The following is a 24,460-nucleotide window of genomic DNA, read 5'->3' on the forward strand; positions in this document are numbered from 1 at the left end:
TGTTTAGGACATGTTGTTCCTTTTAAATTGCAGGACCTCTTAATCTCGTAGTTAGCACCTGTGGTCCTTAACTAAACTAGTTATTAGTAGTTTTAATTACAACAAGTTGTGGAATCCAGCTTGTTTTTGAATCACTCAGTTATCCGGATATTGAGTTTGATATTTGGAGAATCTGTGAAAACTACTAAATTCTCAAGTGGCTATCAGTTGATCACTCCATGTGGTATCTATTATATTTGAAAGATATTTTAATCTAATTGTATCATAGAGATCAGAATATGCTGAGTTTGTATATTTTTTTCTTCTGTTTACCATATTATGAGATAGCTATGAGTAGATCTGAATCATTTGGCTTAACCTTTCTCAGTATTATTATCATGATAATAGCTTGGACTAGCTAGTGTATATACTCAAGATGTGCTCCTGATGTGGAGAAAAAGAACCATATCGGGCTGGGTCCATATTCCTATGGGAGAGTTGATTTTGTTATCATTAGGACGAAGAATCATGTGGTATTGCTATCCTGATCACTCAGACTCAGGTTTGTGGATTGGTTTTGAGGCATATAGATTGTGCATTTTATATTTCTTATTCATGCATTTGTCACTATCAAGCATATATGTGATCAGGTCTGGACCGTCGTTTTGTCGCGTAGACTAAACATTGCTCCGTCACGCAATACGTTAGCATTCATTGCCAGGAAAAAAAAAACATTTGTTTTGTTTAATGATTGTTGCACATAAGATGAATTTTATCAGTCTTTAGTACTTATCATTCTTTAGTTATAGATGAATTTTAATATCTTTGAATAAGATTACATCATTTACACTCCACTGTAAAGAAATTAATCTGCAAAGAGAAGTTTGGTGAACTCAATGAGATAGTACTGAAAAGTGAGATATGTTCTCGCTATATATACTTTTGTGTTACATAAAAATATTTCTAAGTGTATTCTTTTGGAATCATATAGACATGAATAATGCTCAGATCTAAAATCTCCTATCTAGCTTGAGCATATATTCAGGATTAATGATCGTTTCTGAGCACTTAGCTGCTTTCTCTAAAAGTGTTTACTCTTCCTTCAGGTTCCAGAGGAGCTATTCTGACAATAACGTTCTCTGTTGGTCTTGCTGTCACTTGATCGGCTTGACTGAAGTCACCTAAGATCTTCTGGCATGTGTCAACAAGAGAGTGTCTGCATTTTGGACAAGTCAAGTGTTGTTGAAGCCACTTGTCAATGCAACAAACATGGAACCCGTGGTTGCACTTAGGTAGCAGCCTGAGCTTTTCACCGGAAACAAAATCCGACAAGCAGATGACGCACTCTTCACCAATCCCAGAGAGGTTCAGCTCATGTGAGTAACTCACGACTGGGAACATCCTAAGAGCTTTCTTCTTGATTCCTTTGTGCGATGGATCACGTTGTGTTGAAAGACTGGAGACAGGCTCAGAGATCATGAAGCTTGAATGGCGTCTGAATGCCAAACAAATGAGGTAATGTAACCCGAGGCAGAAGATGATTCCACAGATGAGGACTGAGAGAAGCACCAAGACAGCACCACTGACGTTGTTCTCATGGCTTATAGGAGGAGTTGGTGCGACCGCATGGGCTCGTTGAGTGTTGTGCAGAAGCAGCTTTCTAGAGATAAAAGCACTAAGGACTTGTTCATGGAAGGCTTGGGCCGAAGAAGGTAATTCATTTGAAGACATTTTATTACTCTTTGAAAAAGCTTTGAATCAAGGTCTATTCTCTCTGCTCTGTTTAGTTTTTTCTTCTTAATGTTTAGGGGAATACAAAATTGTCTTATATATATGCTTGATATGATTACTGATTGGGGACTGAGAATTCTTTATAATTGTAGATTAGTAAGAGTTTCCAAAGAAAGTGGCATTTTCTTCTTCTTTTCAAGTGAGATTTGGGACCCAGAAAGAGCGTATCCAACTACATGAATCCATTAGTGTTGATTGTGCCGTTGCCACATGTCTCTACAACCACAAGAAGCTTGTGTAGGGACTATCACTTCTCCAATATTGAATATTGAAATGATTTATTTTTGCCCACTTTAAACAGGATTGATTTTAAAATCTTATCTTCTAAAGCTACCATTTTCCTCAGTGATTTTGTCTTTACATACATGCTCTTGTTTTTCCTAAGAAAAGAACATTAAACTTGTTGCAATAGGAATTAGCACTTTTAAAACTCTTCAATTGAATGGTAGTAGATTTTAAACATCTTTGCTGTTCTGTTGTTATCAATTAGTAATGTATTCTATAAAAAATTAAGGAATATATCTCTTGATTGACAACCTCAATTGTTGAGAAATTTGAGCAATTGTGTACATATTTGCTGTTGCATATTAAGGGTATTACTTACTACTAAATTGTACTTTTAACTTAGTTATATATGACCAAAAAAACTTATGCGAAGTTATATACAGATGCTATGATTTGTTTATTTGGATTTATATATGTTGTTGCAGTTTTCACACACTCGCATATTACCGGATGTGATATGATACCATCTGATATCTCTCAGATGCGTAATGGACATATGCTACCTATAAATCACAGTATTCAATGATTAACCAATAATCCTTATTTTATGTGCACAGCCTCAATTACTATTAAACTCCCACTTTTTAGTGAGTCTCTTGTTTTATTTATTGAACTTTTCAAAACTTTAGTTACAGCCAATCCAATCAGAAACGCCTAGGATCTTGAGCCTTATTTGAACCATCATTTGTTTACGATTTGGCTTTTATTTTGATAACATTATTTATGACCTGTTGGTACAGCTTGGTCTCTTTTAATCTGCAGGATCTCCAAATCTCGTACTTATATTATGTGGTCCTTAACTATATCAGTTATTAGTATTTTTGTTGACAATGGGTTGTGGCTTTCCAGCCTGTTTAGCTGGTTTTGAATCACTAAAGTTATCAGGATGATGACTTTGATATCTGGAGAATCAATGTAAACGTCTTAGATAGCGTTGAGTCACAAAGTAGACCAAGTTATAACAGTATTTGTCATTGAGATAGAAACAAAATAGACCAAGTTTGTAGTGTGACTAGTGTCTTTTTTTTTTTTTTGAAACACACTTCATTGAATTAAAATTACGTGGAGGTCATAAATTCCTCACTTACACCCAGCACCTGTTTTGCTAATAAGTCTGTAGCAAAGTTTTCTTCCCTTGGTCATAAAGGTCATATTACGCTCCATGCTGCATCTGATCTAAGAACGATGTTTGCATCGTTGAGAGTTTGAGGTTTGCTAGCTATGTGCACCCTTATGGGTTTCACTTGCTCTTCTTGCCATTCTCTAGCCATTACGATGACTTTAGACAGGGACTCCTCTGCATCCAAATTTATATTAGAGAAGACTAGCTTGTTCCTTGTTGCATAGATCCCACATGATCCAAGGCGCTAAATGATTTGATGTGATATTCCTGTAGGAGGTAAGCATGGTCAGTCATCACCTGATTCGACATCTCCCTCAAATCTATTATTCCTCTAAATTCAATTTCACCCATAAAGGGAGCTGCTTACCACATAGCTTTTGCAAACTCGCATTGAAAAAATAGATGAGTAATAGATTCGGGTTCTCCATATCGCTTACATTGGGAGTCTACTTGGATATGTCGATCTTGAAGCCTTGTTCCCACTGGCAGAGCTCCCCTTAAAGCTTGCCAAATCAGCATGGGGCAGTACGCAGGCTCCAAACCTCTCGATTCCAGTTTCCTTCTAACTCCAGGTTCTCAGCATCATTTGATTCCTTGAACGCAGAGTGGTATCCTGACTTAGTTGAGTAGTCTCCGCTCCTAATTTCCAACCAACACAATTTGTCTGGAGCCCCAGACTTACGTGCTTTAATCTTAAGGATTTGCTCCTACTCCTTCCAACATATACCACAAACCGGGATGTTACATTACGATTATTAATGTTTATGAATAGGCAGACCAAAATAATATTTGCACGATGTTTACTAAAAAAAAAGAAGAAGAATACTTGCACAAAGAGAAGTTTGACGAACTCAGCAAGGTGCAACTGAAAAAGTAATATGTTTATATTTCTTCTGTATACACTTTGTGTTACAGGCACACAAATAAAAAAGACATAAAAATTTGTTAAAATTTGAACTATACTGTTTTTTTCCTTTTTTTCTTTTGGAACTCTTCTATGGCAATAGACATGAGCTGTGCTCAGATCTAAAAAAAAAATTATATCTAACTTGAGCACAGATTCTGAACTTATGATGGTTTCTGAGCATTTAGATGTTTTCTCTTAAAGTGTTTAATCTTCCTTCAGGCTCTAGAGGAGCTATCCTGACAATTATGCTCTCTGATGGTGTTGCTGTCACTTGACTGGAGTCACCTAAGATCTTTTGGCATGTCTCAACGAGACAGTGTCTGCAGCTTGGACAAGTCAAATGTTGTTGAAGCCACTTGTCAATGCAATGAACATGGAACCCGTGGTTGCACTTAGGCAGCAGCCTGAGCTTTTCACCAGAAACAAAATCCGACAAACAGATGACGCATTCTTCACCGACCCCTGGCAAGTTCATCTCAGTTGAGTAACTCACGACCGGGAACATATTAAGAGCTTTCTTCTTGATTCCTTTGTTTGATGACCCATGTGGTGTTGAAAGACTGGAGATAGGCTCAGAGATCATGAAACTTGAAGTACGTCTGAATGCGCAGCGAATGATATAATGTAAACCGAGGCAGCAGATGATTCCACAGATGAGGACTGAGAGAAGCATCAAGACATTCCCACTGACGTTGTTCTCATGTGTAATGAGGGGAGATGGTGCGACCATGAAGGTTTGTTGAGTGTTGTGGTCAAATGGGTTGTGCAGAAGCAGCTTTCTAGAGATAAAACCGCCATGGACTTGTTCTTGGAAGGCTTTAGTGGAAGACATTTTCTTAAGCTTTGAATCAAAGTATCTTCTCTCTCTTTTGTTTTGTTGTTGCTTCTTACTGTTTCTATGGAATTCAAAGTGGTCTTATATATAGCTTGAGGTACTGATTAAGTGAGTGGGGACTGATAATTATCTTGTTATATATAAAATTGGAGACTAAGATTTGTTTAAGAATTGGTATTATCTTCTTTTCAAATGAGACGAGAAGATTTGGGACCCATAAGAGATTATCCAATTTCAGGACTTGTTTGAGTGCTGATTGTGCCATGGGGCCATAGCTCCTCCAACCACATGATGCTTGTGTAGGGACAGGGACTATCACTTTTCCAACATTGTTTTCTGAAATCATTTCTTTTTGTCTCACTTTAATTAGAAAACTTTGTTTAGTAATGTTTGTCTTGTGTTGATTCTTGATAAGATCGATGTTATTTTATTTTCCATTATACTTTTTTTTTTGTCAGGAGGAAGATTTTGTTGTATCTTCACAACCTAAATGCTTTGCCCACAAGATGTAGTGTTGTAAAGCAGTCTTTGTGCTTTAGCAGCTATGTTTCCTTGTGATGTTAGGAGTTTTCAAGGCTCCTAAGACAAATGTTGTAGTATAAATGATTGTCGAACCAGTTCTGAGGGATATCAAAGCACTGAGAATGCAAGTACTCACTTAATCTAAGTGCAACCAATGATTTAGAAGGGTTTTAAACTATGACTAAAACTAGAAAGCAATAACAGAATGATACTTTCTTGACTAAAGGAAAAGAGAACTCATGGGTATAGGGATTAGACCTCGGGTGATCAAGTATCGAACTAAGGATGGCAGAGGATCAATCAAACTATCAACCTTAAGCCTAGACACAATTCTAAGCAAGCTCTATGTCTAGATGAATGCTCATTTGCTAACATATCTCAAACATCAAATGTCTTTGGTTGAATAATATGAAAGCAATCATTACTAACAAGTCTATTAGCTATCTTAGTACCTTTAACAACAAATGTCTTTGGCAAAGTATACTAAAAGCCTAGGAGAGTTGTCTCGGGCATTTCATCGAACACCTTTCGGGTGAGAAATGCCTAAGAATCAACAACTGAATGGCCAACTCAGAAGATGCATTATGATTACTCTACTAGCAAGGAAATATGAATGATCTACACTAAAACATCCTAGCTCTAACCTAATCACCCTTAATCTCCCTAACCCATGAATTCAAAAGGTGATTACTCACTAATCTCCATGATTCCTCTTAAACCCATATTGGATTTCAGATTAACCATGTAGAGAAATAGATAAGAAATCAACAAGAACACAAGAACATAACAAATCAAAACCCAAGAGATGAACTTCTCAAGAGAGTTCTTGTGTCTTTCTCCATAGATCCAAAGATAATCTGCCTGGTGGCTACAAAAGATGTTTAAAACATAGGTTTTCCAAGTGCAAAACGTCCAAAATAAATTGCAAAAAGGTCCCTGAGAAATCATGATTTTCGGCAGCAAAATAACGCGGAGCGACTTGCAGGTGTCGCTCCGGGAAGTCGCTCCAGGGCCGATTTTTGGTGTCTCCGGGCGAGAGGTCGCGAGCGACTTTGGTGTGTCGCTCCAACGCGTCGCTCTGGATCGGGAGCGACCTTGGTAGGTCGCTCTGAGAGGTCGCTCCAGGCTTCGCTTCGTGTCGTCTCGCCATAGAGACGCGAGTGACCTCGGGGTGTCGCTTTGGGAGGTCGCTCCGAGAGGGGTGTGAGATGCGAGCGACCTCGGGGCGTCGCTCTGGGCAAGTCGCTCTGGGGGGTTCTTTGGAGCGAGCTCATGACGTCGCTGCGGAACCTCGCTCCCATGCTCTGCTCGTCCAATGATCACCTATTTCACGTCCTTTAAGCTCCAAATGCATCCAAATGTCCCCAAGAACTCCATGTGGCACTCCAACACCTAATAAGGACAATGAATGCAAAATGCAACCTAGACATGGCTAAATCCTAATCTACATGATGAAAATGCTCATGGATGAATGGATAAAACAATGCAAATATGCAAGATATCAACTCCCCCAAACTTGTTCTTTTACTTGTCCACAAGTGAACTTTCTAGAACTCTAGGGAGAGAGGTTGAAGGTGGGAGCACATAGCCAAAAGAAACACAACTAGCACCCTCTCTTATTACACTCTAGCTTCTCTAGGCCTATCTTAACTCTTTTTGTTCTTACACTCATCATCAAGCATCCACACATTCAAATCAACCAACTCTCACATTCATTAAGCACAAAACATCAGGTGAATTCTTGCAAATGGTCAGTTGGTCCAAGTCATTTGGTTGGATAAGGAAATGCTTTTATTCAAGTGATTCAAGAGATTCAAAACATATGATCTTTAAGGTGGTTTACTCTCGAAACAAGTAGCCTTGACATTGCACATAATATATCTAAGAAAGGGATCAACTCATGCATACAATGCTCAATCTCCATTGTTCTACCCTTTTCCCAAACGTACAATTACACAATATTCTCAAATGTCAAACCCAACTCACATCTCTCACCAAAAGATCCTAAGAACATCAACTCTTTCTCTTTGAAATCTACAAGGGATTTTTCACAACCTCAAAACATTTCTTAGCTCTTAACAACTTTGCTAGCCCCCTTTTTCTTTTCTTTTTTCTTTTCTCTTTTTTTTTTCGTTTTTCTTTTTCCTTTATTTTTTTTTTATTTTTAGGCTGGGGGCCAAGACTTTTCAAAACTTGAGCTAGATGCTCCTCTACTTATCCCAACAAAACAATTCACTTAAGCACAAAGAGTCTAATCTTTTTCTTTTTCATTTATCCCAAATCATAATCACAACACTCACCCCCCACCTATAGCTAGACAATAGAGTGCCCAATCTAGCAAGAATGAAGATCAAGCATTGTCGTTCCCGATACTCTCAACATTATGCACATGTAAGACTTTCCGAAAAAGGCCTCACTCATCAAACAATGAAAGCTTAAAAGGAGGAAAAGGTTTTGGGAGTGGTCTACCACTAGAGTTTGTCAAAAAAGATCGGCATAAAAGATGTGACAACTCAAGTGTGTATAGCCATGACTCAGTACACAAGGGACCATGAGCAAGAAACATTAAGTTCGTTCAGTTCAAATAAGATTGTAGTTGGCTTCAAAGACTGAGTTTCATCAATCAACAAGTTTCAGGAAGAGTTTTCAAGGCTCGAAACATACAAGTCTTTTTGAGAGGTGCAAAAGCTACTCAGGTGCAACGTAGTGTTCTTTACAAGGCATTTAAAATCATTGCTCCCAATGCAACCTATATGCTCTAGACTCTCCTAGAAATGCAAATGATGCAAACTAAATGATTGTTTTTTTTTTTTTTTTAATATGCAAATAGGTATGCAATGCATGACTCAATGAAACAACATCAAAGCAAACATGATCAAATACTTGGTACCTCCCCCAAACTTGAGTTACACAGTCTCTGTGTTGTCAAGTAGAGAGAGATACCGAAAAGAAGACTAATATGCAAAAAAATGAGATGGTATATACAAGGGAGTGTGGTGGTTTACCTTCTATAGGGAATGAGTAGAGGGAGATGCTCCCTCCTCGTCGTCCTCAGGTGGTAACTCTTCAAGATGCTCATCAGCAGGAGTGGCCATCTCTTCAATGTAGAAGGCTTGCCCGAACACAGTTGGTTTCCTCATTTTCTCCTTAATGTCAAAGTGGAGGATGTTCTCTTTACCCAAATGGAGATCAATCGTGCCTTCCTTCACATTAACAATAGCTCCTGCTGTAGCTAAGAATGGCCTTCCTAGAATCAATGGGTCTTGAGCCTCCTCACCCATCTCAAGCACCACAAAATCTGTAGGTATCTCATACCTTCCAATCTTCACAGGGAGGTCCTCTAAGATGCCCACAGGGTACTTCACTGAACGATCAGCTAACACCAAAGAGAGTCTACACTTCTTGTACTGAGTGAATCCAAGCTTCTTTGCAACAGACAAAGGCATCAAGCTGACACTAGCTCCCAAATCGCAGAGACTTTTCTCAAATACCATAGGTCCAAGAGCACAAGGTAGTGTGAAGCTTCCTGGATCCTCTAATTTCTCTGGAACATCAAGCCTCTGGATGATGGCATTGCACTCATGGGTAAGAGTCATCATGCCGTCCATCTCCTTCTTCTTTGCAGCTACAACATCTTTCAGGAAATTGTTGTATTGAGGAATCAACATGAAAGCATCGATGATGGGCATTGCAACCTGAGCTTCACTCATTTGCTTCTCAAACAGAGCCTTGTACTTCTCTAGCAGCTGCTTCTTGAATCTACCAGGGAATGGAAGTTTGGGTTCATAGGGAGGAGGAACAAAAGAACTTTCACTTGCTGGAGTTACAACTTCACCATCTTTTACTGTCTTCTTCTCTTCCCCAACCTTTCCTTTACCTTTGGCTTCCACTATCTTCTCCAAGATCTCGTCATTGATCTTCTCATCAACAATCACCACTTCATCATCTATGTTGATGGCAACCCCCTCACCTAGTTTCTCAGCATCCTTGGTGAGGGTTCTAGGAGGCAACTGTTTACCACTCCTAAGGGTGATAGCTTTGGCCTCCTTGGGGTTTTGGTCAGACTTTCCAGGTAGAGATCCTTGCTGGCGATTCTGGTGAGTGTTCATGGAAGCAAACTGATTCTCTAAATTCCTGACTGTAGAAGCAAGGTGTGAGAATTTGTTGTTGAGCTCATTGTAGCTCCCATCAATCTTGGTATGAAGGTTCTTCAACTCATAACCAACATGCTTCTCACTTCTAGTCTGAGACTCCAAGATTTGTTTCAGTAAGGTATCAGTGCTGCTCTCTTGAGGAGCAGAGGAACCAGACGAGGGATTTTGCTGAGGCTGATAGCTGCCTTGCTGATTGTTCCGAGGCTGATAACCACTCTGCTGGTTGTTGGAATAGGACTTCTGTTGGTAGTTGTTGTACTGAAAGTTGGGTTCTTTCTTGTACCAGCTACCATTGTTGTTGATGAAACACAGCTCTTCCTGACCTTCCAAACCCTCAACTTCATGGACAACAGCTGGTGTCTCTTGGCTTGGGTTGCCAACAAAGTGCAGCTGCTCTTGGGTAGCTTTATCAGCAAGGAGGATGTCTATCTTATCCTGTAGAGCTTTCAACTCCTTCCTCGTTTGCTTATCCTCAGTTCTACTGCTTCTGTCGTGGTCTCCACTGTAGACTGCATCACTCTTAACCATGTTGTCAACCAGCTCCTCTGCATCCTCCTCAGTTCGCCCCAAGAAGAACCCATTACTAGCTGTATCCAGTCTGGCTCTGTACTTAGGTAGAGCACCACGGTAGAATGTGCTCAGCAAACTCTCCTTAGAGAAACCATGGTGTGGGCATTGAGCTTGATAGCCCTTGAATCTCTCCCAGGCTTCACTGAAACCTTCCAAGCCCTTCTGTTGAAAGCTGGAGATCTCGTTTCTCAGCTTAGCAGTTCTTGAAGTAGAGAAGAACTTCTCCAAGAATGCTTTCTTGCAGTCATCCCAAGTGGTAATGGAGTCGCTGGGTAGAGACTTCTCCCACTGACGTGCCTTATCCCCCAAAGAGAAAGGGAATAGCTTGAGCTTTAAAGCATCTTCGGACACACCATTGGTTTTTGACAACCCACAGTAGCTGTCGAACCTGTCCAAGTGATCAAATGGATCCTCGAGAGCCAAGCCATGATACTTGTTGTTCTCGATCACGTTGAGGAGTCCTGACTTGATCTCAAAGTTGTTGGCTGCCACGGCGGGTGCTCGGATTCCCAATCTATGACCATGAATGTTGGGACGGTCGTAAGTGCCAATGGGGCGAGCTGCTCGCTGTTGGTTAGGTGGACCATTGTTGTTAGCGCCATTGACGCCTGCATCTTCTTGATGAACGTCTCCCATGTCAGTGTTCAGTCTCTGCAATTGAGCCTGATGGTCTTCTTCTCTTCTCTTTCTAGCACACTCTCTCTCTAAAGCTCTGATGTCTGCTGCTCTTGGAACTAGGTTTGATGGACCCTTGCTCCTCAAGTTCATACACCTGTAGATTAAAGGGAGGTGAAGAAGAGTTAGTAACAAAAGAAAATAAAAATGACTTAGTCTCAAGCAATTGACTAAATCTCAATGTTCAAATCGACTCAGAATTTGGCAACGGCGCCAATTTGATGTTAGGAGTTTTCAAGGCTCCTAAGACAAATGTTGTAGTATAAATGATTGTCGAACCAGTTCTGAGGGATATCAAAGCACTGAGAATGCAAGTACTCACTTAATCTAAGTGCAACCAATGATTTAGAAGGGTTTTAAACTATGACTAAAACTAGAAAGCAATAACAGAATGATACTTTCTTGACTAAAGGAAAAGAGAACTCATGGGTATAGGGATTAGACCTCGGGTGATCAAGTATCGAACTAAGGATGGCAGAGGATCAATCAAACTATCAACCTTAAGCCTAGACACAATTCTAAGCAAGCTCTATGTCTAGATGAATGCTCATTTGCTAACATATCTCAAACATCAAATGTCTTTGGTTGAATAATATGAAAGCAATCATTACTAACAAGTCTATTAGCTATCTTAGTACCTTTAACAACAAATGTCTTTGGCAAAGTATACTAAAAGCCTAGGAGAGTTGTCTCGGGCATTTCATCGAACACCTTTCGGGTGAGAAATGCCTAAGAATCAACAACTGAATGGCCAACTCAGAAGATGCATTATGATTACTCTACTAGCAAGGAAATATGAATGATCTACACTAAAACATCCTAGCTCTAACCTAATCACCCTTAATCTCCCTAACCCATGAATTCAAAAGGTGATTACTCACTAATCTCCATGATTCCTCTTAAACCCATATTGGATTTCAGATTAACCATGTAGAGAAATAGATAAGAAATCAACAAGAACACAAGAACATAACAAATCAAAACCCAAGAGATGAACTTCTCAAGAGAGTTCTTGTGTCTTTCTCCATAGATCCAAAGATAATCTGCCTGGTGGCTACAAAAGATGTTTAAAACATAGGTTTTCCAAGTGCAAAACGTCCAAAATAAATTGCAAAAAGGTCCCTGAGAAATCATGATTTTCGGCAGCAAAATAACGCGGAGCGACTTGCAGGTGTCGCTCCGGGAAGTCGCTCCAGGGCCGATTTTTGGTGTCTCCGGGCGAGAGGTCGCGAGCGACTTTGGTGTGTCGCTCCAACGCGTCGCTCTGGATCGGGAGCGACCTTGGTAGGTCGCTCTGAGAGGTCGCTCCAGGCTTCGCTTCGTGTCGTCTCGCCATAGAGACGCGAGTGACCTCGGGGTGTCGCTTTGGGAGGTCGCTCCGAGAGGGGTGTGAGATGCGAGCGACCTCGGGGCGTCGCTCTGGGCAAGTCGCTCTGGGGGGTTCTTTGGAGCGAGCTCATGACGTCGCTGCGGAACCTCGCTCCCATGCTCTGCTCGTCCAATGATCACCTATTTCACGTCCTTTAAGCTCCAAATGCATCCAAATGTCCCCAAGAACTCCATGTAGCACTCCAACACCTAATAAGGACAATGAATGCAAAATGCAACCTAGACATGGCTAAATCCTAATCTACATGATGAAAATGCTCATGGATGAATGGATAAAACAATGCAAATATGCAAGATATCACCTTGTTCTTCCCATGTGTATGTGTTATGTTTCTTAGTAATTCACTTTTAAACAAAATCAGTAATACTGGTGGATGGTTCTTAGAATTCTACAACACAGTGTAGTCAATCTTGATGTGTTTGGATATACATGTCAGGAAAATTCAACAAATTGGAACAAAAAACCAAAAAACAAAAAAACAAGAGTCGTCTTTGCACTCGGAGCTCGAAGCACTTGCCCAGGAATTGGAAAGTGTTTCATCACTCAACTTGCCATAATTTTGGAATGGACTACAAGGATTTGATAGCTATGATTAGAGAATAAAGCGAGTCGCCAAATTTTTCAATGGAGCTGAAGGAGATAGAGGTCTTACGACATATATTTCACACCTTTAAGATTTTATACATCCCTTGAGGACATGACTATATTGCTGATTCTTTAGTTACGACTGCTAGAGCTATCCATAGAGAAATGTTTTTCGTAGGTTGTTCTATTCAGGTATGACTTCCCAAACAACTTCATGTTTGAGCAATAGAATAAGTTTTTAATGACAAAATTTAAAAAAATGAAAATCACTAGCAATATTTTATTAAAATATTTCGTGAAAATCTATTTAAAAGTTTTAATTTTCATGTAAGTTACAAAAAGTCTCAACTCACAAACACGTCATTTTAATCACCAAATTTTCAGTCAATGACAAATGAATCTTATACTTTTGTTGATCAAGCCGTTCTAGACATGTTGAAAGTCAACTGTTAAGTTTGCTAATAAATATTTAATGGCTGGTTCTATTAGTCAACAAAAGTATGAAATTTTATTGGTTCCAGTTTAAAAGTTGAAGATTAAAAATATGTTCAAAAGGTTAAATAAATTAAATAGAAAGTTACAACTGATCAATCCAAAAAATATTTATATATATACGAACACACAATGGTATCAACAAATTTAAAATAAATGAAAATAAGTTCATATCAAACCTAAAATAAGAAAGTATCAAACATAAATATAATACTCATAATTGTCTCAAACATGTAGTCATGATTGTGATTGTTTTAAGACAATTTATATATTTATGTAAATAATTTTAATACCAGTTTTTAAGTTAATTTATATATTTTCATATATTTGTACGTACTTTTAACTGTTTTATGGAGTTTTACGTAATTTAGATAATTTTGAATATGTTCAGATATTTATTGGTAGTATATATAGGATTTTTGGATGATTTCATTCCGATTCGAACTAAACCCTGAGAAAGAAATGATTCAGAAACTTTTTTTTAAAGGCAAAATACCAAAAATTTCTATGAACATATATTTTGGATTTAAATATCTATGAACACACCTTGAAAGACTCTCAAAAGGGATACATGTGGATATCATATCATGTGTAGCACTATTTTTTTTCGAACAAGCTTTTGTCATGGAATCGTACCATTTCTAGCATAGGCCGCACAATACCGTCGAGTCTACAAGAATTAATATCAACATAAACTCCTTAATAGTCTATTCATTAGCATTATTTCAGATATACAACTATCTAATGAATGTCTCTCAAATAGACACTTAGAGAGACTCATTATGTATGAGGTATGCAAGATTTTTTAGAACAACATGTACATAAGGCTACAACATATCTGCATAGTAGCATAAGGTTTGTATGCCAATAAAATTTACTAATATGCCATAATAATTTTACCCAGGAGACAGTTCAAGATCGGTAAAGCTTACTTAGCAAAATTGGATGAAGACTAACCAAAACGAAAGCAGACAAATATTGGAGGTCCATCAAGAAATTGTTCCACGTAATTATAGTAACCAGGTTACCATAATACTTAAGAAGTTATAGGAATACAAAACAATAAATACATGTCACTGCAAGAACATCAAAAATAGATGATATCCAGTACTACTATAAACAAATGAAAAAAAAATATTTTGCGGATTTAAGGAAGGGATGTAATTTTATTACTTCATCCGTTTCAGTTTAATTGTCGTTGTAGAGTAAAAATTTTGTTTCAAAATAAATGTCGTTTTATAAGTTTAATGCAATATTTATTGACTTTATATTCTAATATATTTTTATATCAGTTGAAATGTGGTTAGCCGTATTGATAATGATGTTTTTATTTAGTAAATATATAGAATTAAATGTTTTATTAATCTCTGTGTATAAGTCTAAACGACAATTAAAATGAAACGGATGGAGTATGTCTTAATAATTGTGGAAAGTTAAAATAGAAAAAAAAATGATTTCAATTTTTTTAATAGCATAATTCAATTGTAACAATGCAAATTAAGTAAATAGCTGTAAAGTTCGGACGAACACTGTAATACACAACAACTCGACAAAGAAAACATAAAAACAAGTTCCAGTAGGCGAAACTATAAATTAAGCAAGAGAAGGGGATTTGCCAGGGTCGTTTACGACTTCCTTCTGAAAGTGGAGGTCGGAATTATGGGCTCTTCACTTTTAACCAAGATTTGTATTATGATTAACTACACGCAACTATGCACTTTTTCAGTCGAAAAAGGATTTTATAAACTTAATTATTATTGATTAAGAGGCTTGGAGATAGTGTTTATGAATTTTGTGGACAAGAATTATCCCACGAATAGATAACAAATGTGGTATCCTTCTTCTTTTTCACCCTCCTTTGCACTTTTTATTAGCACTTTCAATTATTTTAATTAGTGATAATGCATTAAAGCCATAAGCAACAATTAACTTGTAAATGATGCGCCGTGACAAGCTAAATCGGTGGACTTATTACCTCCGCGCGCAGTACTAGAGAATCGTTATAAAGATTTTGCATCACACATAACCACATGTTTTTTTTTAAACTACACTGACATAGTTACATACTTACATGTATTAAGAAACGATCAATTTGTTTAAATATATCCTCAAAAGAACAAGACCACGCACTTAGAATAATAATCGTTGGTGTCACAAAACTTGAACGTTTCGTTCTTCGGTTGTTCCATGTTTATTGAAAGAAGTTTCCTTATTTTTTGAACACCGAAATATTATATAAGAAAGCAACCCAAACCAACTAGTTGGCGGGAATCAAGTACAAAGAGAATTAAGATTATACAAGTGCTCTCGTTGAGAGCCGAACTCTCATTTTTAATATGCTTCTAGTTACCATATAATTGTAAATGGCCAATGATATCACTCAAATTACTTTAATAAGTAACTTTTACTCTCTTAAATAAGAAAATTTAATTGTAATACTTAATTGTAATACTTAAACTTTTACTCTCTTAAATAAGAAAGTTTAATTTGAGAAAAAAAAAAACAAGGACACACAATACTTAGTGGTCGAATGCATATAAAACAAGGACACACAATATATCTAAAACAGTACTGATTAAATTAGGCAAATAGATTAAAAACAATAAATAAATGAAACCAGGGTGAACGAGCAATTGTTCAGTTGATTGAGGTTGTTAACAATTGAGAGAAATAGCTAGATTTACGGTTTCACCTAATCATGATTATAGTGATTTAAAATACTGAGGTTGAAATCCTAGAACTCGAAGTCTAATGCAAAAGGTATCCAGCTTCTGCTGTGAATCAATTCTATTGACTAAGTCCAATATCTCAGATGCCGCTTGTTGATACAGATCGAGCGTCGATCGATGCTATTGACTTAGCGTTGATCGATGCTACCTTAGGCAAGTGTTAACGAGTTAATAGATAGGTTCACTAGTTTTAATTAAATCACATGTTACTTATTTCTAATAATCCTATCTCAAGAAAATCTATTCTGGTGCAGAATCTACCATCATAATTGTCCACAATCCTAGGGTTTAGTTAACTACTTTAGAACACAAGCATTACAAGCAATTCTTTTAAAGATGTCTATCCCCTTAGCAATTATATAGTTTTGGCTAATCTTTCATAACCCTAATTGAACCCTAAATCTAACATGTGAATTACTCAGACATAACAAAGCATAACATAACAAATATCTCAATAAACTGCATAAATGGAATAAGATAATAATATCTTTACATTTTTACCCAATAAAAAAATTAATTGACTTGAGTACTATCAAAAACCTGCAACAACTATGAGACTTGGAATCTTATATGTAGTTGATAGTTGACTATTATAGCTTAGAGATCGGGGAGTTACAGTTAGAACTTAGAATCAAGAGCTGGCAAATGGTAGAGGTTGTTGTTTCCTTTACTGTGCAGCAGCTAAGGTAGTTGCTTATGGAAGAACGGTTGTTCTTGTTTGGTATATGCTTAATAATTTCAGGGGCACATAATGTTATTAAGTCAAGACCATTTATGACACATAAAAATGTATGACGAAAACTTATCAGTCTTATAGAGGATTCTTATTGTTTTATGGATAAGCATTAATAATTATCATTTCACCGCGAAAACATACGTTCACAAAGAGAAGTTTGATGATCTCAGTGAGATACTACTGAAAGTGATAAATATAAATATATTCTCGCTGTATACACTTTGTGTTACAGGCAAAATAAAGAAAGACAAAAAAATTGAACTATCCTGTTTTTTCTTTTTTTTGGAACTCTTCTATGGCTATAGACATGATTTTGCTCAGATTTACAAACTTCTATCTAACTTGAGTATATATTCTGAACTTGAGCATAGATTTTTGACCATTTAGCTGCTTTCTCTTAAAGTGTTTACTCTTCCTTCAGGTTGTAGAGGAGCTATCCTGACAATTGTGCTCTCTGTATGTGCTGCTATCACTTGATCAGCTTGACTGAAGTCACCTAAGATCTTTTGGCATGTCTCAACAAGACAGTGTCTGCAGTTTGGACAAGTCAAATGTTGTTGAAGCCACTTGTCAATGCAACGAACATGGAATCCGTGGTTGCAGTTAGGTAGCAGCCTGAGCTTCTCACCGGAAACAAAATCTGACAAACAGATGACGCATTCTTCACCGATCCCCGGCAGGTTCATCCCAGGTGAGTAACTCACGACCGGGAACATCTTAAGAGCTTTCTTCTTGATTCCTTTGTTTGGTGACCCATGTCGTGTTGAAAGACTGGAGATAGGCTCAGAGATCATGAAACTTGAAGTACCTCTGAATGCGCAACGAATGATGTAATGTAAACCAAGGCAGCAGATGATTCCACAGATAAGGACTGAGAGAAGCATCAAGACATTCCCGTTGAGGTTGTTCTCATGTGTGATTAGGGGAGATGGTGCGACCACGAAGGCTTGTTGAGTGTTGTGGTCAAATGGGTTGTGCAGAAGCAGCTTTCTAGAGACAAAACCGCCACTGACTTGTTCTTGGAAGGCTTGAGCTGAAGAAGATAATTCATTTGACGACATGTTCTTACACTCCTAAAAAAGTTTCGAATCAAAGTCTTGTCTCTTTGTTTTGTTTGTTTTTTGCTTCTTACTGTTTCTGGAGAATTCAAAGTGGTCTTATAAATAGCTTGAGATGATTACTGATTGAGTGAGTGGGGAGTAAGATTTGTTTAAGAAAGTGGCATTATCTTCTTTTTTTCAAGTGAGATTTGAGAGGATTTGGACTGTTTGAGTGCTGATTTTACTCTTGGGCCATAGCTCCTCCAACCACAAGATGCTTGTGTAGGGACTATCACTTTTCCAACGTTGAATTCTGAAATCATTTCATTTGGTCTCACTTTAATTAGAATACTTTGTTTTTATTCTGTTGGCCTTGTGTTGATTCTTGATAAGCTGGATTTATTTTATTTTCCACTATACTTTTTTATCAGGAGGGGGAGGATTTTGTTGTATCTTCTTCACAATTTTAATGCTTTGCCTATAATATGTAGTGTTGTAAAGCAGTCTTTTTTGCTTTAGCAGTTATGTTTCTTTGTTCTTTCCATGTGTATGTGTTGTGTTGCTTAATAATCCACTTTACTAACTAATATTTTTTCTATTGAGATATTTAAGTGGAAATCGATAAAACTCCCGGTACTTTTTATAAAAAATTATAATCCTTCGATTATTTGATTTATTTATACTTAAAGAAATAGATTTGAATTTGTTATTTTTTATTTCTTGAATATTGTGCTTTTAAAATTCTTTTTTTTCCTGGACTAATATCTTAATGGAGTTCTTTAGATCGGATTGTCTCTAATTTCATTGAGATATAGGAAATAGGTAAATATTGATTTTTACTAAAACTGGTGTTTCGTATGTTTTAGTTCAGAATCAATCATATTCTTAAACAGCTAAATGTCTGCATATAAATGGTTCTGTTTTTATTTGTTTTCTTTCTCTTTCGTTTTTTTCTGAAACACACTTTTTTAAACACATTTTTTGAAACACTTTTTTCGCTAAACTGCAAAGTTCTATGGTATGATCGCATATAAATGGTTTTGTTTGTTTGTTTATTTGTTTTCTTTCTCCTTTTTTACTTCTCAAATGATATATTGGATATGGGGAGATATCAGATCACAAGACCTTTTTAGATTTTTCAATGTAAACTATTTCCTCTTTCTACGGTACTAAATTGCAAAATGTGTTTTGATATTCCTAAGCATCTAAGTGTCTGCATATAAATGGTTCTGTTGTTTGATTATGTACTTCTTTTTCTTGGTCGGCGTTTGTTTATATGATTACCTTACGAAAAGAGATCGAACGTTATTCATTTGGATTTGAATTTTGTCGCTTTCTTCTCCTGAATTTCCCCAACCTCAGTACCAAGTTCCCATGTGTCTTAACTTTTAATATGTTTTATTTATTTATTTCATGATCGCTTTATTTAATATGGCTTTTTGTGACATCTTATGATTTATAATTTATTTAATCAAATTCAGAGCTCTTTTTATGTTCTTTTAAAAAAATCGTCGTATTAATTTTTTTTTGTTTCTAACTTATAACAACAGATGAAATTGTAGTTACAAAATAGATAAAATTAAAAAAAAATAGAAAAAAATAGACTGAAATTAACCACAACCCAATCCAAACTAGAAATATCTGAACCAAGTAAAAAACCAGAAAAGGAAAAAAAAGAACACTAAAAATACTTGCCGAAACTAGTCAAAAACCGCTACATTAACTAAAATAGTCACCGCCGAAACCACCGGAAGGCGTCAAGTCAAAACAAAAAAACAACTACCACCTAGGAGGTACACTGAGCTTGACTGAATTGAAAGAACCATCAGATGCTATAGACGACAACCAAAAATGAAATCGAGAGATACAATTTAGAAACTTGAAAAGAGAATAGAGTGAAGAAGGCACGTAGAGAAGACTACCAGATTTGACTGGCTTCACAAGTTAGAAGCCAGTAAGTGGATAAGCCGAAACCTCACCCAACAGCCGACTCGCCTTCGCTGTCACCAGAGAACCCTAATTTTATCTCCATCCATTCCATCCTAAAGCAGACATCAAAGAGAGGTGAGAGTCTCCGTGATTCAGATGTAGAGGTAAAACACATTGCAACGTCAAACTTTCCCCTCAGAGATCGGGATTCACCTCACCGGAAGATCGAAAGAACCCAACATCGATGCAAATCTAGGAGAATAAAACATATAAAGCTTAAGGAATCATGACTCAAATCTGTCCTCATAGAGCTAAAACACGAAGCCTTAAACTATGAAAGTTACAGAAGACTACTGTGCACCCTCCATCACCAGAAATCTGAACACTAAGACAGAAAACACCCGAATCGAATCTAGAAATACAGTACATGGTCAGAACAAAAAGAAAAAAAAATAGAAAAAAAAACTCTCTTGCAGCAACTGGTGAAAAAACCAATGCTAGAGAAAAAAAAAAAGCAAAAATTGGTGGATAGTATCTGCAAGAAGAGAGAAAGAGAGAGACAAAATAATTTTTTTTACATATTCCAAAAAAAAAATTAATCCTTGAGCTAAATTTTGCCAAGTGCACCTCTATTTTCATGAATATACAGAATCTTTGACTAAATTTCATTAGAATCATCAAATAATAGTTAATAAATCTTTAATTTCTTTAAAATTAAATGACATTATAGGATAACAATTGTTTCAGACGACTTATTTTAGTTTTTTCATAAAATTTAATTATTTTAATTGTTTCAACCATTTTGATTTTGAATTTTTATTAGTTAAATTACATTTTATGATGATTGTGTTGTTTTAAAAATAAATTATCACTTTATAAATTAATAATTATATAACTGTACTATTATTAATTTATAGAGTTCGTACTATTTTTATTCATTTAGAGTTGTTACTATTATAAATTATACTGAATAAATTTTATTTTGTAACACACCACATTTTGATTACTATATGAAACTATGCATACTTTTTCAGTTGTAAAAAATTATATATCATGATCTGGGCAATAGCACATATTTTATTTTAAACTGATTAAACACACTTTGTACATTAATTTAATATTTCTTAACTAATTGAATGTTGTTTAGTGTTAAAAGAGATTTTAGTTGCATAATATTTATTTCATGTAGCTTAATTAACATTATTATAATTGTTTTGTATAGTTTGTCTTGCTAATAATTTAGTTCATATTATAATAAGTTTAAATTTGTTGTTTATTAATAGTGTTAAGCATTTATCTTCAGATAATATATACTCTGAACATTTTCATTACTATTTTTTTATTATATTTATTGTATAATGTAGTTATTTTCAATGTATCTTCAGATAATAATATATGTATAAGATATTAGTTAATTTATTTTTAGTTATTTCAACTTTTTTAATGAATTTTTAATAAAATATCTGTAATTTATTTGATTAATTGTATGATATATTTTGAAAAAGATAATTATAAAATGTACTTGATGTAAACTTACTAATTTTTATTTATATACAATATTTAATTTAATACGTAAGTTTATTTAAATGAATGTATTATTTTGTTTATGAAAATATAAATAAAATAGTCCATAAGTTTAATTGATTTAATAGTTATTGAAACTTTTTTGAAGTATCTAAGCCTGCAAAAATAAGTTATACTTATTTTTTTCATAAATTTTTTGAATATTTTAGTCAGTTATTTGATTTATCAAATAATTTGAAAGAAAATTGATAAAAAGTTATTAAAAAGATGAGACATAATGTTTTATACTGTTTAAAGACAAGATTAATTATTTTCTTGTTTGGAAACATAGATAATAGTATAGTATAGTTTTCATAATTACTTTATAATATAAGGGTCTAAATAATTTAAAATCCTAGAAAAGGTTGGGTCCTAGCTAGAGAATGTTTATGTATCAATAAGAGAGAAGTAACTTTTTATTTATGAAAATATAAATAATATAATCCATTAGTTTAATTGATTTGATATTGATTGAAATTATCTTGTAGTATCTAAACCTTCAACAATAAGTTATACTTATTTTTTATTTTTTTTCATAGATTATTTGAATATTTTAGTTAAATTTTGAGGTTTTTTACTCAAGAAGCCCTCAAAATCTTAAAACACTATTTACTTTTCAGTTTAGTCCTTATAATTTTGTAACTTAAATATAATTTAATTTTTAATTATCTCAACTCTTTTTATGAATTTTTAATAATATTAATATAATTTATTTGATTAACTGTATGATATATTTTGATGAATTTTTAATTATAAAATATATTTGAAGTCAATTTATTGCATTTTATTTATATAATATTTACTTTAATATGAAAGTTATTTAAATTTAAATAAATGTATTTTTTATTTATAAAAATACAAATAAAATAATACATTAATTTAATTGGTTTGATATTGATTAAAATTATTTTGTAGTATCTAAACCTGCAAAAATAAATTTCCAATTTTTCATAAATGTTTTGAACATTTTAGTCAATTATTTGATTTATTAGATAATTTGAAAGAAAACTGATAACAAGTTATTAAAAAGATAAGACATAATTTTTTTATAGTATTTGGAAACATGATTATATATTGTGTTGTTTGGAAATACAGATAATATTATAATATAGTTTCTTTAATTAATTTATAATAATAAGATCTATTTAGTTTAAAATTTTATATAAAAAATGTTGGATCCAAGGGAATGTTATGTTTTAACTTTTAATACAGAGATTTCATACTGATTGAGATTTAAGAGGTTTGGAGGTAATGTTTATGTATTGAGATTTTGTGGACAAGAAATAGCCCACCAAAAGAGAATAAATGCGGGGTCCTTCCTTTTCATCTTCCTCACTTTTTTATTTGCACTTTGAATTATTTTAATTAGTGATAATGTATTAGTCATAAGAAATATTTAACTTCTAAAATGTTGCGCCATGACAAGAAATATTACCTCCGTAGTAGTAGAGAATCGTCATACAGATTTTTGCATCTCACATAACCACATGTTTGTTAAGAACTATATTTGACACACTTACATGTTATTAAGTAAGGATCAAGTTGTTGAAATATATTCTCAAAAGAACATCACCACACACCTAGGGGCCCTAGGGCAAAAAAAATTTTTTTACTTTCTAAAATTTATATAGAAATAATGTTTAAAATATTTTTAAAATTTAATCAATAATATTTTGTATATTTTGTAATGAAAATAAAACTATATACATATCAAATAATTTTGGACCCTTTTCAGTTTTATTTATTGTATTTATAATTTTTTATATATATAAAAATATAGATTTATAAAAAATTGGGCCCCTTATTTATCATTACACGGGGGGACACGGGTTCGGACCCGGAGCGGTCGCACCGCTTGTCCCCCCTTGTAAGCCGGCCCTGACCACACACTTATAATAATCGGCGGTCTGGTTTTTTTTTTCCCACAAAGTTGAAATTTCCCTTCTTCCGTATCTTGAAGATGGGTTATGTACTTGGTTTGGCTCAAGAATATAGATATGAAGGGTTGTAGATTTTTATTTTGAGTATCTCTATTTGATTTCATTATCAAAAACAGTTGCACTAGATATAATAGCAGTTTTGATTGAATAAATTTTACATTAAAAAAAAAAATTTCCTTTCTTCGGATTTTTCCATTTTTATTAAAACAATTTAGATGAGCAACAGCATAATTCTTTCCACAGGGCTTTCTTATGTCACGAAACGTTTATAGATCAATCAGTATATATAGTAAGACATCTTGATGACTCTTCTTTTTAATTTATTCACGACCTTACAATTTGTAGGGTTTATCTCTATGACTTTATACAAACTAAAAATAAACAAATATTTATAGGAAATAATCAAACTCCATATACAAAGGTGAGAATACAAACACTCATGACATTCCATGAATCAATGTATTTTGTGTTAATGGGATTTTAAATTTTGATGATAACTTAGGGGGAGGCCTTGGTTCAAACACAGTCACACAATTTTAAAGAACTTTATGATATAATCTTATCGGGATTAGATCCAAGGATTCCATCATTCCATTAGGCTTTCTTGAGCTTTTACAGGAGATCGGGCATGTAATCTGTCGTATATATAAATTAATCTACACTTTTGTCAAAAAGACACAATAATGGTATGATATATCAGAGATGTGGTGAGAAAGCTTTCAGGAAAATAACATAATAAACATTGTATATTTGTTAGAAGTACGTGTTCTTATCTTTAGCTAGCTTTTTGTTCTTGTTCTACACTTACGATATAATTTCATCCCTTATATATTAAAAAGAAAACATTTTTAGAGAATAACTTTAAATTTGTGTATTATTTACAATTATACCATTATGATAATGTGTTAACACCATAATCCTACTCAGCCAAAATAATAAATTCACCTTTACTTATTAAAATAATTACAGAAATTGCCATTGGTAATTCTATGACACATTACATCAATATTAATATCTCCGTATAATTTAACTTTTCTATACATCTATCTTATTAAAACTCAAGTACAAAATTGGAGTGTTTGGAGACTTGAATAGGACTTTTAAAAATTTGGAGTGTTTGGTAACATGGATTGCAGTCTTTTAAAAAAAAATATTTTTGTTTGAAAACAAGGATAGTAGTATTAAGAAAAAAAAGTAATGGGCTTATGTTTTTTT

The 24,460-nt window shown here is 34.8% G+C and overlaps 3 protein-coding genes and 1 non-coding gene across 4 annotated transcripts; 1 reads left to right on the forward strand and 3 right to left on the reverse strand.

Annotated features, from left to right (window-relative positions):
- Positions 1–270: 270 nt before the first annotated feature.
- On the reverse strand, positions 271–3,713 carry LOC103871420 (E3 ubiquitin-protein ligase ATL76-like). Its single transcript, XM_033272979.1, has 2 exons — positions 953–3,713; positions 271–295 (listed from the first exon to the last, which is right to left on the reverse strand). The coding sequence occupies exon 1, from the start codon at positions 1,708–1,710 to the stop codon at positions 1,048–1,050; it is 663 nt and encodes a 220-aa protein (XP_033128870.1). The 5' UTR covers positions 1,711–3,713; the 3' UTR covers positions 271–295; positions 953–1,047.
- Positions 3,714–4,044: 331 nt separating this feature from the next.
- On the reverse strand, positions 4,045–5,019 carry LOC103871422 (RING-H2 finger protein ATL75-like). The gene has a single exon (XM_009149668.3). The coding sequence runs from the start codon at positions 4,915–4,917 to the stop codon at positions 4,267–4,269; it is 651 nt and encodes a 216-aa protein (XP_009147916.1). The 5' UTR covers positions 4,918–5,019; the 3' UTR covers positions 4,045–4,266.
- Positions 5,020–5,261: 242 nt separating this feature from the next.
- On the reverse strand, positions 5,262–24,460 carry LOC103871421 (RING-H2 finger protein ATL75). Its single transcript, XM_033272978.1, has 3 exons — positions 23,196–24,460; positions 12,533–22,885; positions 5,262–5,471 (listed from the first exon to the last, which is right to left on the reverse strand). Exon 2 carries the CDS (start codon positions 17,832–17,834, stop codon positions 17,157–17,159), a length of 678 nt encoding a protein of 225 aa, XP_033128869.1. The 5' UTR covers positions 17,835–22,885; positions 23,196–24,460; the 3' UTR covers positions 5,262–5,471; positions 12,533–17,156.
- On the forward strand, positions 10,255–10,361 carry LOC117126385. Its single transcript, XR_004448953.1, has one exon. It is a non-coding gene; the product is annotated as a small nucleolar RNA R71 (small nucleolar RNA).

This window comes from Brassica rapa, chromosome A06 (assembly GCF_000309985.2).
Source record: "Brassica rapa cultivar Chiifu-401-42 chromosome A06, CAAS_Brap_v3.01, whole genome shotgun sequence".
NCBI classification, from domain to species: Eukaryota; Viridiplantae; Streptophyta; class Magnoliopsida; order Brassicales; family Brassicaceae; genus Brassica; species Brassica rapa.